The following is a 13,767-nucleotide window of genomic DNA, read 5'->3' as shown; positions in this document are numbered from 1 at the left end:
ACCAATAACTACACCCCCCTCTTTCATTTCCAGTTGTTTATCACCATCCAGTTGATAGAAACATCAAAGGCAAACCTATCAACAAGGGTTGTTAAATTTAGGCCCAGTCTGAACTTTAAATACCATGTGATACAGTCTTTGTAAGAAGGAATATGGTTTAGGTTCTACTTGTCAAGTTTGCCTTGTCGTATGTCTCTGGGGAATTTATTCACCATTCTTTTTCAATTATAAAACAAGAATATCCAGATGTCTTCCATTATAATTGCTTCTTGGACTTTTGGCTAAGATCGAATGCAAATGTACTCCATTACCTATAAAAACTATGAGGCAGTGTCTCTGCTTAGAGTCATTCTTTGCACAACTCCAAGAAGTGCCAGTCACCTCTTAATCTTTACAGATTTTCATGTTATGAGAGCTTTCCAAAGATGGCTGTAAACATAAGCATACAGAAGAAGATGCTAATGTTTGCACTAATGATGGAGCTGGTGGCTAGGTGACAAAGCACAGGTAAAGTGTCAACAAAGACCCAACATTTCAGTATGATCCTGGTGTCAAAGTTCTTGGCTACTCTGGCCTGTGCGATGAATCTGGGAACCTTCATGGCCATCCTGGCTCCAACATTCATCCCCTATGTCAGCTTGGCCAAGTTCACAACTTGGAGTCCCAGGGTTTTTTTTTTTTAAGAGTAAAATAAGGGATTTGAGGGCATATGATTTTTTGAGATATTTCTGTAGTAGAACTGAAGGGCACTCTGGACTCTTTCTCCCCCAGGAAATCATTAAGGACTGGATACACAGCATTATTTGATAACTGTTAAAAAAAAAAATCTACCCAGAGAAAGAGAAAGGTTGTAAGGAAATACACAAAAATATTAGTATCAGTGATCTTGGAATAGTTTGAGGCTATGGATGAATTTTTAAAAACTGCTTTTACTTCTTATATTAGCATTAATTACCTTTATGTCTACTTTTAGAATGGAAAAATCACTAACTTAAAAAACTATTGCTAAGGTACTTAAAAAACTCAGAGAGATATCAAATTGTTTGAAATAATTTAAAACTTGAATCTAAAATTTATGCTTCAGTCTAGCATTTTGAGGATTCAGTGAAAATATTTCTTAAAAGCTCAGAATGTCCTGTTTCCTATTCAAGATACAGTCCTATTCCAAGTGTTTCACAGCTTTATGTTATAGAAATGTTAGTATTTTAAAATTCAAAAAGATATTGCTTTATGACATCTGATACACTATACATTAATATAAGTCTCGATAAGTGAATGCAAATTTGATTTCCTTTCAAACCTAACATTTGGAAATGTACATTATTTATCCTTTGGAACACAGGATCATTTAGAATATAAATGGCGATACTGAAAGGACGCTTACCTGGTTGAAACACATTTTCAGCTTTTTGTTTATATGCTCTGGGCACTGCTCCAGCTGTTTTCATAAATGATAATAGAACAGGATATTAGCTTTTAGAGAACCTGCTGTCTACAGCAGAGTTATATCATGCAAGCATTGAGTATAAAAAGCATCAAAGTCTAGAACTGGCCAACATTGGCACTATGGGCCTTTTAAGTCTGAGTCTAATTCAATTAATTAACTAAATTATACTTTGCTTCCTTCCAAAAAAGGATTAAGTCAGCTTACATAAATGATTACAGCACAGTTAAAAAAACTGTGCAGATACAGAAATCAAGGTGAAGAAAAATGAAGCGATAAAATAATAAATATTCAAAGGGAGATGTCAAGAGGGCAGCTGGAGTCTGGGTTTCTTGGAAGAGAGTGCCAGAAAAACAGATGGGGAAGTCACTGGCATGTGGGTGGTAATATTAATGTTTTAAAGTTAGAGATTAGATGAGGTCACCTACAAACAGCATTTAATAGAGAAAAGAGAGTGGCCCAAGAACGAGCCTTCAGACATGCCAACACTGAGAAACCACGTACAATAGGAGCTGCCGCAAGGAAGATGGGAGAGAGGAAAGCAAAAAAATGGGCAGTGTGCAGTCAAGGGAGCTACAAAAAGAAGGTGCTTCAAGAAGGTGAAAGTGGTCACCTGGGTTGAAGGCCTCTGACAGGTCAGGTAAAAGTGACACTGCACTTATCAAGAGGTCACTGGTGGCCCTGACAAGAACAGTCATAGTTCAGCTGTGGAATCAGAAGCCCCATGGGAGAGGATGAGGAGAGAGTAGAGGGTAAAGAGGCAGAAACAATGATTACAGACTAGAAAATTAGGGATGGTGCCCAGGATCAGACTCATATAGTCCTTCTTGCATTCATAATTTGTGCTGTTTTCACCAATACCAACTATATCCATCATCTCCACAGGCAACAGTGAGCATGGAGATGGAGAAGAGACCTCCCATCCTCCTGCACTAGGCAGCTCTTCCCTCCACTTCTGCTGAGCAGCTTGCTTGTCAGGCATGCGCACCTCACTCAACTTCACCGCAGCCCTGCGCGAGCCCTTTGTAGACTACTCATTGTTACTGAAGCATAACCCATAGATGTGAGGCTTACTCTTTGCACCCCAAGTAGCTGTTGGAAGATTTTTTTCCAATCACATTTGGCACTGTTTCCGAGAGGAGGTTTGGTCGACCCAATTTTCTTCATCTATCTCAGTGATGTCTTGGTGATTTCAGTAAGATGAGTGCTTTGGATACCTAATGTGCCTGACCTACCCAATCCGCAGCTCAGCTCCTCATAATAAGCAGCTGATGAGGTGTATCTAAGGAACAGAAACTTTGTTTTTGGTGGGGGAGAGGGAACTCAAGGACTTCGTCCTGTTTCTTTTCATCTCTGCAACTATCTGTCTGTAAGATCTTTTCCACCTTTTGTAACTCACAGTCACAATGATTTCAAATATAGGTTTAATTACGAATCACCATTTGGTGTAAAGATGCTCATCTTCATTCACTTAAGCCATTCTAGGTCCTCTTATTGGAAACACTTTACATTTTTCTTCACTGAGGATTAAATTCAGGATATTCTATCATTCCCGCACAGTTTCAAAAAAATAAAAAATAAAAAATAAAAAACAACTCACCTCACAACTTAACGCAGGTTCTTCCAATTCTGATGGTAGCTGATACTCAGGAAAAAAATACAGAAGAATCTCCCTAGGAAGATACAAGCACAGCAGATATGGGAATATACGAGGATAACAGAGGTAGCACTCACCTGTCAGAACTGGATTTGTCTTCTGGGTATCAAATATCCTGGCAAAGACGAATATTAGTTACCCCCAAACATTTTGTTTTTAGAATTGACATCAAAGTGTTTTTCAGAAAGCATAGACTGGGGAGAGGAAGGTGAGTGTGGCTATAAAAAGGCAATAGGAGGGACCCTTCTGGTGAAGGAACTGGTCTGTATCTTGACTGCATCAATGTGAATATCCTGATTGTGATACTCTTCTACAGTTTTGCAAGAAGCTAGGTGAAGGACGCAGGGGATCTCTCAGCATTATTTCTTACAACTTAAGGTGAACATATATTTATCTCAAAATAAAAAGGTTACTGAAAGAAGGAAGGAAGGAGGGAGGGAGGGAAGGGAGGGAGGGAGGGAGGGAGGGAGGGAAGGAAGGAAGGGAGGGAGGGAGGGAGGGAGGGAGGGAGGGAGGGAGGGAGGGAAGGAAGGAAGGAAGGGAGAAAAAAGAAAAGAAAAGAAATCAGCCAACCTCACAATGCCTCGCAGTCCATAAACAACCAGTCCAGGAAAGGCCTATACCTAGTTGAGTGTTCTCTTCTGCAAAGAACTCAACATTGCAAATTTCCTGGAAGAAACTAGGTTGACTACAGACTTACTGACTTTTTTCCTGAGAAAACCAAAGAGTTTAAGTCTCCAGAGTAATTTTTTCATGAGGGACTCCAAGACTGCTCTTAGAAATCATACGTGGACCATGCTCTTTCTAAATAGTGGTGGCCGTTGTTCTGACAGGTGCTTCATTTTGTCAAAAGGCAGTAGCACCCATCCTTCTACTGTGACAGTTTTTCTAGGATTAATCACCTATATGACACATATTTCATTCCTGGGAGAATATGAGATCTAGAAATTTATAGCCACCACATCTTAAAAGTGCATAGTATTCTAATGCTGACATGTTCCAAGAGCTTCATGTATATTATCTAAGGGATTTACAACATCTTTCCAGTTGTAAAATAATATGGTAAACCAAAACCAAAACAGCTCTTTCTTATACAATTTACATTCCTCATACTTTAAGTATATTATTTGTATTAATACACATTTATAATTTCAAGGGGATTAAAACCAAAAAGCTGAAAATTCTTGGCATTGCCCAAACATTAAATATGACATACAACACTCGTCAGAGTTATTTGTCTGGCCAGCAAGAAGATAAATGGGGTAGGAATGGGATTAAAAAAAAAGTGGGGTTGGGGGTTTCCGGGTATATGAGATGAGAAGAAATCACATGGCATAGAAAGAAAAGTTGCAACAGGAGTTCCTGGGAAAGGCGTCTTGGGTCAACATTATGGCCATTTTGTTGGAGCAGGAGGGTGAAAGACCTTTTACACAAACTAACCTTGCTACTCGTCAAATCCAGGATCCCTTTCCCCATCACAGGCTTGAAACCTTTTAAGAGTATTAGTTCTTTCCATTGTGAGTATAAATTCTTTTGTCTTTAAATTTACAGCAAATCAGAAATCCCCTAAGAATATGCTTTTAGACAAATAAATATTAGATGGCAGCATTTACTAGCGAAGGGGAGAAACCAAAGGAGAAGTTTGGTGAGAGAAGAAAGTTCTGGATTAGTTCTCAATTACTTTCAATCTGGCATCTCTATTTCAAAATCTATAGCAAACATCATCTATAGTCTGAATACTGTCTTACGTCTGTACTATTATTTCTAAAAACAGACACATAATAGACATCTTTAAACATGATTTCATGTTTACTGAAATCACAGTATCTTTTGCCATTTTGCATTTTCTTAACTCATTAATTCCACAGGCATTCTTTAAACCCCTACTAAAACAACACCTTTGACCTTCAGTGCCCCACAGAGCCTGGCATCATGCCCCCATGCTAGGAACCCAATACAATCTTACTGAACTGATTTGGTCTAGTGGGGAAATGGAGACAAGAAAGCAAGCTATTCCAACACCATGTGATAAACGCTTGGAGGACGACGAGAAAGGTGCATCACGGAGACCAGAAGAAGGGGCTCTAACTCATATTTCAGTAGCCATAAAGGAAGAGTGGGAGTTAGCCGAGTGTAGTGGATGGGGGCATGTGAAGGAAGTATTCCAGGCCACCGGCACCATACACCAGAGAATTTTGTATTTTTCTTTGGTAAAATATCTGACCAAAAAGTTGGTTAGATTCAAGTATTTTTTCTTTGTGTTTTTTTGTTTGTTTGTTTGTTTGTTTTTGAGACTGAGTCTCACTCTGTTGCTGAGGCTGGAGTGCAGTGGTGTGCGATCTCAGCTCACTGCATCCTCCGCCTCCCGGGCTCAAGCAATCCTCCCAACTCAGCCACCTGAGTAGCTGGGATTACAGGCACGCACCGCCACACCCAGCTCATTTTTGTATTTTTTTAGAGATGGGGTTTCGCCATGTTGCGTAGGCTGGTCTCAAACTCCTGAGCTTAAGTGATCCACCCACCTCGGCCTCCCAAAGTTCTGGGATTACAGTTGTGAGCCACCGCACCCAGTCAATCCAACTATTCTTTATAAAGTACTAGAATCGTGCCAAGCACTGCTATAATTTTCTACACATAATTTCATGCAATCTTTATGGAAACTCTTTGATTGAGGAATTATTCCTATTTTCTCTGATTTCCTGGCTATTAAAGACACCCCCACCACCAGGCCCAAGTCAGTTCCCTGTACCCTCCTTCAATGTCTGTCTCCCTCCTGGACTCCCTGGTATTGAGCCTTTTACTCTCTTCTACATCAGATCGCTCCTAAATTGCTTCTCCCTTGGAGATTCTGGTCTGTAAGACTGACTAGAGAGGAGGACAAATTACCCAGCAACTTGCAGTCTCTAAACACAAACACACAGGCCTTTCCCTTTTCCTGCAAATTTAATTCAGGAAAACAATTAGATTCTGTAAAAACCTATAGGATACCAAAAATCATAGACTTAGGGTCTGATTGTAGATCCTTAAGAACTCTTTAAAAATTACTTCAGTTTTATTGTCTTGAGTCCTTTTCTTTAATGATATTCTTCAGCAATACTTTCTTTGTTCTTGAGGGTACATCTTATCAAACCTCTTTCTATCCTCAAACTTGAGATTTCCCCTAGAACAGACACAGTGAGCCATGAATCCATAAAGTACATTTCAACGTGGGCCAGGAGACACGAAGCACAAAATTATAGGAATAAACCAGCATTCATTCACTAGGAGCCACTGCATCAAGTAGATGCATCTGGGGCAACTCCTGAACCAAGTGCTGCCATTTCAATAGGACTTCTGTCCCACTTAGGAACAGGAATAGTCCTTCCCTTGAAGCATTTGCTCAGAATTTTAACCCCAGAGTTGATAATAAAATCAGAAATTTGTTTTTGTTTAACATTGTCTTTCTTCTCAAGAATTCAAGAAATAAATATCCTAAAGATTTCCTCCAAAGTTGTTACTTTCATCCAGAATCTTGGCTATGATGCCCATCTCAGCTGAATTTCTGTGGAATCCACATCCATATCTGCAAGTTTGAATTTGAAGTTTTTATAGAGTTCAATTAAGTGAGCTGAACCACTAAATCAACACTCTCTCTATAAATCATGGCCAACCTTTGAAAGGTTCCAGTTAAGGGCCATTTCCATTTCACTCCATAGTCATATTCCTTTCTCAACAAAATAATTTTTACCAAGGAAAATCTTTGACTCATGATGATACAACTCTACTCTTTCTAAACATGGTAGACATGGACAGGAGTCCATAGAGTTACCTGGTCATCCAGCTTGTCTTTTTAAACAATAACCTAGTTAATTAGCTTAGTCCTGGCTAAGGAGAAGAGCAAGCCTCCTACTGGAGGTTGACCAAAACTTTCTTCCTCAACTCAGTAAAAGACTAGTATGAAATGGAAATGGCACAGTTCTAATAATGTTTTTTTGGCAGACCTCAACTGCTAGTATATGTATTTTCATGGCCTTTTCCTTTAACAACTGGCAGAAATGTTAAAAAGTGACTTTCTTTTTAAACTTATTTTTGGTATTTTAAAAATCTAAGATAACAAAAAGCATGTTTATATTTTTATAGAAATGAAATAAACGGAGTCTGCCTTATCAAGTTTACATATACAACAATAAACCAAAACAAGGCATTACAGTCAACAGTTAAGAGCAAGGACTGTGGGGTCAGATTGCCAGGAAGTCAAATCTAAGCAAGTGCTAGGCAAATTACTTAACCTCTACATGTCTCAGTTTTCTCATCTGTAAAATGGGGATAATAAAAGTGTGTATTTATAGGATTGTTGTAAGATGACTGAGCTATCATATGCAAAGCCCTTAGGACTATGCCCAGCATATAGTAAGTGCATAACAAATATGTATTGTTACTAATATTATTGCTATTATTATTATTGAAAGAGATTTGAAATGTAATACTACTCCAACATTTAGGATCATCTGATAAAATTTAATAGTCTGGAACCAGTTCAGCTTATTTGCCACTAACTTAACTCAGTTGCACTCCAAGATTTAAAAGTATTTTAACATTCAGTAATACCACTTACTACTTTTTACATGAATCCCTTTCAATTAAATTAAAAGTATTATTTAAATACATGCCGATATATGTTAGACATACTGTGGACAATTCAATCTGTTTTCAAAGATGTTACTTTATTTGGGAAGTCAACAAATGAATACACAAAAAGCAAGAAGTAATATAAGAGAGGAAAATGCCTAACTGAGCAAAATTAGGTAATGAGTAGGTACACTAAAAACTGTACTTTTAATTAATTGTTAGCATTAATTACACAGAGATGGCCAGACACTATCTTGGCATTGTGGAAACGGATAAGGATGATGTCACGTCCAAAGTGGCCCAAATGGAGGGAACACCCTTCACACCTAAAAGGTCTCTAACTACTACTCTTTTTATCATATGACAAGAAAGGTAAATATGGTAAACAATTCTGAGTATTTCTTTATACTTTATATCCTTTACATTGTACACAGTGAGCCACATTCTTCATGCCTTGAAAAACTTAAAGTCTAGTAAATTCAAGAAATTACATGTGGACCAGATATAAAATAGCAAATAATACTACAAAAACAACAACAAGAAAAACAACCAAATACCTAACAAAGAAAACAAGAAATCTGTTTTCACTGGTGAAATTTGAGAAAACACACTACATGTTGCTGAAGGCAAAAGAGAAAACTGGTATGACAAGGAGCTCATTTTGTTTTAGTTAAAGCTGTGATCTGTCCAAATTTTTTTCATCATTGAATATTTTTAATAAAATAATCACCACACAAAATGTAAGCTGATACAGAATAGAGCTGATATATTAACACATTCAGCTTTCAGAGTGCTCAGCTGATAACAGTATGATGATTCTAAGCAGTAAAGAGTCTGCCTGTTCATGAGAGAGATAGTTTCTGGGAAATTTTAATTTTCTAGTGATGCCTGATGATAGAAGTGGATGCAATTTAAAGTCTTAGTACACTCAATCAGATTATCCCCTTTTTGATCACATGTAACTCACTAAAATAACAGAAATGTTACACTTAGACAACAAAAATTAGCCAAGAAAAAAATCAGGAAAATAATGAATTTGAAAAAGAAAATTGATCTATCTGAAAAAGAAATTTAAGTAGCTATGCATCCAAACTCTGCAACACACTGCAACACACTCAGACAGGTACCTATAGGTCTCCTAGTGTGAAGAGAGGGTATGTACTATATATGATTAAGAGCATGGGATTCCAAATCAGAAAGCCTCACCTTAAACCCCAGCCCCATCCTTCATATTTATGTAATTGTCCATGAGACTTGTAATGTTAAGTTAGTTCCTCTAAGCTTCGGTCTCCTCATCCATACACAATATTTAAAAATAACACCAATTTCATGAATTTGTGAGAATATAAATTAATTTATAAAAAGTAAGTGGGTGGATGCCTGAAATATAAAGGTTCAAACCTGATAACTATTACTGTTTAGCTATTGTTATTATTATTTTTATGGAGACGGGGTCTTGCTATGTTGCCCAGGCTGGTCTCGAACTCCTCCTTTCAAGCAATCCTCCCACCTTGGCCTCCCAAGGTACTGGGATAACAGGCATGAGCCACGGTGCCTGGTGTGACAGTTACTATTATTAAGAAGGCCTGGTTCACTTGTAGCAATGTCCAAATAATTGGATATGTAGTCATAGCCATACATTTTTAATGATATTCACATTTATTCAAATATATACAGGCACATGCATATATAACTTACTGTATACTACTATGCTTTAGTGATCAACCAATAGGCCTGAATTTTAGGACCAGTAACACATCAGAATTCAAATTTATAGCAACCCACCTTCAAAGTTGAGGACCTTAAATACTACTTCTAGAAAAATACAGGCAGAGTGTAGGAAACTAGTTAGAGAATCCCATTATTTAGGGATTATACTGTAAGCTACAGCAGTATAATACTGACATCTATCTAGATCATTGGATAAGTGGCCTTTTTCAACCTTATAATGCCTGAACCATGCTGAGGTCTGGCCTGCTTTTGTCCCATTTCCAGGCTAGTGGAAGATTGCCAACCAGACAGAATGGGATATTTGGTGGTCAGAACTTGGTGTTCTGGAATGTAGCAGTCTGTCTTCATTGCTCCATCAACAACTTGTCTCTGGATCCCTAGTGTCAGTAGTGAAAATAGGTCCCTCTACAAAGTCCAAGGTGGGTCCATCCACATGTAACCAAGAGTGCTTCCTCCCTCCTGGGGCAGGACTGTTGTTAGGCATGAGACAGCAGGTGGGGCCTTCATGCCCATGTCATAATCATAGCCCTGCAGCCCTGGATGCTGCTACAGAGACTTTCACCAAGCCCATGGCATCTGCGGAATTGGGTTCAAGTCTACTGGGGTTAGCAGTCTCCTCTCACAAACAGGACCACAGCCTGAGCCTTAGTAGAGGCTACAGTCCCTATGTAAGTGTTCTCCTCCATCTTTCTCTTTCTTCCTAACTGCTTCTACTGTTTGAGAACTCTCATCTTCAGGAAGATTATGTCAATCACTGATGAAAAAATCAAGCAGCTATCCTAAGGAAAAATACTATTCCAGGTAGGGCATGTGTTTGTTTTCTCTCGCCTAGAGCCTCTTACCCCACACAAGACCTTTAAAACCCAACAAAAGGCTGTGGATCCCAACACCACCAATGAGGTACAGTGATTTAGTGGTGCTACTGGCCCCACCTCCCACCCTCCCACATGGCACCTGTTTTAGAGCATGCTTTGGTATACAGACTTCTTTGACTTGATTTTAAGGCCCCCATCTATTATCAGTCTCTATTTGGAAAAACCCTGAATCATGAACTTTTCCCTCTCCTTGTCTCCATCCTTTGAGAAATGAGACCCAGACATTTAAATTCCTCAAATAACGTGCCCACAAATGTTAACATTCTACACAGAACAAAACAAGCAAAACTCAATTTCCCTCAATAAGTTCAGTATCCAAAACTAAAACAAACAAACAAAAAAACCCAGATTTTTTTAAAAAGGCCATATAATGTCATAAGAGTCTCTGTTGGGGAAAAAAGAAAGAAAATTCAGTAAAAATTATTTATTACATTCAAGAGAAGACTAATGTCTACCATACTGCCAAACTATGTAACAACAGGCAGTTACCAGTTCTATTATAAGGGACATTTAACCCATAGTATATCTAAATCAGCATAGTTACGAGAAAAGTCATAATGTCACGCCATTGAATTTATTCAATATCATTAAAACTCAGTAAGGAAAACAACAGGAGTTGTAACTCCTTAGAAAGTGAAACAAAGCATGTGGAAATATGTGAGTAAACATCTTTACCTTAATTTAGACTTCAGTTTTCTCACTGTTTCCTTGACAGGTGTGCTTTGAGACGACGCTGGCAAAGAAGCAACTTTATCACTGCCACTCACACAAACTCTGTCTTTGTGTCCAGAACTTAGATTCACATCTTCCATCGGCACATTAAGCAAGCTGTGGTTTATCATTTCAAAGTAGAAATCATGTTAGGTATTAACAATTTCAGAAACATTAATATACAAGAAGGAGTGAAATGTTCATATACAACAAATGAGAACAAGAACATATGTGTAATGCTAAAAACTGCCACCACTGTAGTTACATGAAACAAATTCTTAATTAGAAGAATTTATATTTATTCCAGTCACATATTTTTTCAAAGTTTTTAGGTAGTAACAACTAAATGGAATTGGTGATAATTTATTTTTAACAGTAGTCATATACCACTTGTCTCTCATTTGCTGAAAGAGACTTTTGAAACCTGTTAAACAACTACAGAATATTTTTTGTAAGCCTCATGGTAACCATACAGCAGAAATCTACAATGGATATACTTAAAAAGCAACAAATTAAAACATACTGTAACCAAGTAGCCCCATTTTTCTAAGAAAAAGAAAATGAGTTACTATTATTTTTTATTATTTCTTATTTTCTCTTTTCTCCATTTCCCCATTCCCCACTTCCTACATAGTCCTTTAGAAATGCAATTGAAACCTTTTACCTCCCCTTCACTAGAAACTCCCTAGAGGGCAAGTTCATCTAACTGTATGCTTAGAAGCTCTAGTGGAACTTTCAGCCACCAGGAGACTGCCTCCAGAGATAACAGTTGATTTACAATCCAAAGTCCCACTACAAAACTCTCTCCCACCTAGAAAGTTTTCAGGCACCTTTAAAACCTATTTCTGCCCATGAAATGCTAACTTTACTGCCCAGTAGATAAGGCACCAAGCTAGCATGGGGACCCACACACCTGTTCACCTCCTCCCCTGAGGTGCCATTCATGATAGGCCCCCTTTAAAAGTGTCCACTTTCTGCTCCAAAGGTGAAGTGGTACCCTGAAGGCAGTAAGCCTGTACTTCTTCCCCTAAGCTAGCTTTGGAATAAAAAGTCACTTTCTTTACACCAGACCTAGCTTGTGTTAATTAGATTCTGCAAGCAGCGGGCAAGTGAACCTGCAATGTGGTTACAATACAGAAAAAAATCACTTAACCACGAATGCAAGAGACTTTTAAACTAAAGTTTATTTTAGCCTGAGAGAAAAGCACAGAAATCAAACAAAAAAAGAACCAAGTCAGTTGAGAGAAATACTTAGTCATGACCTGGAAGAGGAAGAAGAATGTTCAGAGCTACTGGGGTGGAGTGAACAGGAAGCAAATGGAAAGAGATGAGATGAGCGAGGTCAGTGTTGGGATCACAGGGCATCGTGGGCATGGGGAGGGAACTAGAGTTTCTTTTAAGCAGAGTGGGCACTACCATTGGAAGTTTTCAGGCATGGGAACGAGGTGATCTGATGCAGGTTTTAAAAAGATACATGGCTGCAGCATGAAAAATAACTCACGGTAAGGATGTGCAGTTTGTTGATGAGACTAAAGCTTTCAGTATCATAGGGAACAAAAAGTACAAGAGTCTGGGGGCAGTACAACATGGGAAATAAAGCTGGGGAGGGCGAGTAGGGGTCAGATCATGAAGGGTTTTGTTTGTCAAGTAATAAAAACTTTTTTTTTGGCAATCCTTTCATGCTGATGTCCATAAATTAAGATCACAGCTCCAGAGACTTTTACATGTTTATAAGATGAGGATCTTTTAAAATTGGATAACAGTTTATATCAAATGGAATGTGCTTCTACTGTCAACAGCTCTTTGGCATTAATTATACTGTCTAACTTCAGCTGATTTTTTTGAGATTAAGAACATTATATAAACTAATGCTTAATTGCCTGTTAAAGAATACTTACACAACGTCTGAATGCTCATTAGTTATAACCTCCTGTATGCTGACATTTTATTAAAGAAGTCTTTTTCTTTAACCATTTTAGCGATGTTAAAGATTCATTCATGTTGGCGTTGAGGTTGAAGGGTAAAAAGTACTATACTAGAGCACAGGAGATTCCTCTCTAAACCTCTCTTTCTTGTTCTGTTGAATAATAATGGGGCCTACCTCATAGAGTTATACTGAGGATATACAAAGAATGTAGCTCAATGTTTAGTGTAAGTGTTCAGTAAATAATACCTATTATTGTTGTTATGATCATCTTTATCATCACCATCATTCATAATGCATTTGATAAGTTTCTTCCATTAAGATTGTTTTTCCCTAGAAGAAAACCTAGGCAATACCATTCAGGACATAGCCATGGGCAAGGACTTCATGACTAAAACACCAAAAGCAATGGCAACAAAAGCCAAAATAGACAAATGGGACCTAATTAAACTAAAGAGCTTCTGCACAGCAAAAGAAACTACCATCAGAATGAACAGGCAACCTATAGAATGGGAGAAAATTTTTGCAATCTATCCATCTGACAAAGGACTAATATCCAGAATCTACAAAGAACTTAAACACATGTACAAGAAAAAAACAACCCATCAAAAAGTGGGCAAAGGATATGAACAGACACTTCTCAAAAGAAGACATTTATGCAGCCAACAGACACGTGAAAAGATGCTCATCATCACGGGTCCTCAGAGAAATGCAAATCAAAATCACAATGAGATACCATCTAACACCAGTTAGAATGGCGACCATTAAAAAGTCAGGAAACAACAGGTGCTGGAGAGGCTGTGGAGAAATAGGAACA

The 13,767-nt window shown here is 38.1% G+C and overlaps 1 protein-coding gene across 1 annotated transcript in view; it reads right to left on the bottom strand.

The window, feature by feature from the left end:
• Positions 1–13,767, bottom strand: part of MORC1 (MORC family CW-type zinc finger 1) — a 149,663-nt gene that overhangs the window by 9,586 nt on the left and 126,310 nt on the right. The window contains exons 22-24 of the mRNA XM_074033711.1: positions 10,991–11,143; positions 3,045–3,117; positions 1,385–1,438 (exon numbers count right to left, since the gene is read on the bottom strand). Of these exons, the coding sequence (XP_073889812.1) occupies positions 1,385–1,438; positions 3,045–3,117; positions 10,991–11,143 (280 nt within the window). The remainder of the gene's footprint in view (positions 1–1,384; positions 1,439–3,044; positions 3,118–10,990; positions 11,144–13,767) is intronic.

Source organism: Macaca fascicularis, chromosome 2, assembly GCF_037993035.2.
Source record: "Macaca fascicularis isolate 582-1 chromosome 2, T2T-MFA8v1.1".
Lineage (NCBI taxonomy): Eukaryota > Metazoa > Chordata > Mammalia > Primates > Cercopithecidae > Macaca > Macaca fascicularis.
This window is presented reverse-complemented; position numbering and strand designations above follow the sequence as displayed.